Source organism: Perkinsus marinus, assembly GCF_000006405.1.
Source record: "Perkinsus marinus ATCC 50983 genomic scaffold scf_1104296976910, whole genome shotgun sequence".
In the NCBI taxonomy this organism is placed as follows: domain Eukaryota; phylum Perkinsozoa; order Perkinsida; family Perkinsidae; genus Perkinsus; species Perkinsus marinus.
The window spans coordinates 1-2,177 of record NW_003200363.1 but is presented as its reverse complement, the minus strand read 5'-3'; the positions used below and the strand labels follow the sequence as shown (position 1 = coordinate 2,177).

Genomic DNA, 2,177 nt, shown 5'->3' with positions numbered 1-2,177 from the left:
GCTCGTACCATCAATGAGGGGCTCAAACGTCGGCGTTGGGGCGCATACCGGGGACCACTGGCCGGAGGGTAGGTCGCATCGTGTCGTCTATAGATGAGTATTTCCTTCTCGTTAGATCCACCCCCTGACAATTTCTGGAGGCCAGTGAGTCGCGCTGAAGTACACCAGTTGTGCACTCGGTGCGGCAATAGGCCACGGCCGACTGGCAGTTCAAACCCATCTATGGGTCTCTGCTCGAGGTATCACTGTATTGGTTATTATTGTTGATATTATTGATAACATACCAGAACAATGATAACAACAATAACAATAGCCAATAACTTATCGGTTATTGTTTTCATCGATATCACATTTGATTGTTGTCGGGATGCTACATCAAATGTGCAGGTGTATCTCCATTGAGCGGAATACAGCCAGCGATAGAAGGCTGTCGTGTCCGAGGTATGGAGAGGAGGAAGCGGCGGTCTTGGAGGCCAGCAAGAGGTTGACACATATGAAGTAGAGAAGCTCGATGCTGCATCTCGAGAAGAAAATGACTGTACCTCAGAAAGGCTATGGCTAAGGCTCAGAAGTCGTCCATAGAGAGGCTCAGCAAGCCGAAGTTTCGCCTCAAGACGCCGCCACTCTTCCCGATACGGCAATTCCGGGCTAAGCCAGGTATGTAACGCCTCTCGGTGGGGTTGTCCGAGTCGGTCCTTAGTCCCATGGTCTTCGCGCAGAGGGTCATCGAGGAGGCCCAAGTCCGCTATTGTTAGTAGTGGACGAAAGGCAATTGAAGATGCTGATGGACGAGGGAAAATGGTGGAAAATGAAGCCATTAGGGGAGAAGTTGTGCCGGCAAGCGACAGTGGTCGGCTCGCTGATGTGGCTCATGTGTATGTGGAAGCTATGGTGATGAAAGCGGCAGCCTCAACTGAGTTGCAGCCGGCCGCTGGTCCCGAACCGCTAGTAGTGGAGTGGTCACATCTTGAGCAGGATGGACCACACAACGAATTGGACAGGGGAGGAGTTAGTCCAGCCAGCGAGGCGGCCATCGTGGAGGCTACATTAGTCGATATATCGGATTATTCGGACGTTGTGGTGACGGTCAATAAGGCGCCAGTGGTTGACCTAGACCTCGTGCCTGACTCTAGGCCAGCTCCTCAGCTGCTCGACAAGGGCGATGTTAAGGCAATACCGGCTGATGGGGATCGCTCGCCACAGGTATCCTCGCGTTCAGCTGTTCTTGAAGGAGATGACAAGTGTGATGATGATGTAGGCGTATATGATCCTAGGAAATACTCGGATGAGATTGAGCAAAGCGACTGGCTAGTTGAGCGGACTGCTCCCCCTGTCACTTTGGAGGGCAGCCAGAGAGATCCTCTTGGAGCGTTGTTTGGTAACTACTCTATTAGAAGGGAGAGCACAGAGGCAGAGGTGACCGATCTAGAGCAGCTGTTCGCGGCAGTGGACCTCAATAGCTTGTAGTGGAAATTAGCATGACTGATAGTCATTGACCCTTATCTAAGTGCCTAGCTGTTGAGTTAGTATCCTCGAGGTCAATTGATGAGTAACTGCGGTTGGTGTCATCAGTGAGCTATTCATCCTCCTCGTACTAACAGCATGCACTATGCATTCCAGGGCCTCTCGGTGCGCCTCTATAGACCGGGCGAGGCTTCATCGGCTAGAGGCAATAATTTGTTCAGTGGATTTCTCAGTCTCAGGGTATGTTGGTATACCGGAGGTGTTCGATCAGCATTGTGCCCTGTATACCTTGCATAGTTGATGGGCACCATCACATGGTGCGATGCCAGCTGCAGTAGTCGGAGTCACAAGAGGCCTCGAGGGACTCCCAGCTCGCACCGGCAGCAGGTCAGCTCGCCACTAATTCGTTATCGAACTTACGTTTAATCGACTAGAAATATCGTCGCTCCTTATTGGAGGAGGAAAGTGTGTCGTCTCATTCTTGCCTCGGGCTACATTTTTGCAACAGGTGCTCCAGAGGGAAAGTCTGCCATGCATCGGCTTCTGCCTAATGTGTGATACCCTCGTATCTCTCCACGATGATGACTAGTAAGTTTGCTAGAAGCTGCACAGTCTGTGCCCATCTAGCTCACACGTTGCTGTCTTAGTCATCATGATCAACTCAGATCGTGGGTTCCATCCACAGATTTTCATCACTAATTAACAACTTTTCT

At 51.1% G+C, this 2,177-nt stretch overlaps 1 protein-coding gene across 1 annotated transcript; it reads left to right on the top strand.

Moving 5' to 3' along the window:
- Window positions 1-554: 554 nt before the first annotated feature.
- On the top strand, window positions 555-1,467 carry Pmar_PMAR008819 (hypothetical protein; the record flags this gene model as incomplete). The annotated part of the gene is made up of 2 exons (XM_002764596.1): window positions 555-657; window positions 701-1,467. 2 exons carry the CDS (start codon window positions 555-557, stop codon window positions 1,465-1,467), a joined length of 870 nt encoding a protein of 289 aa, XP_002764642.1.
- Between the last annotated feature and the right edge of the window lie 710 nt (window positions 1,468-2,177).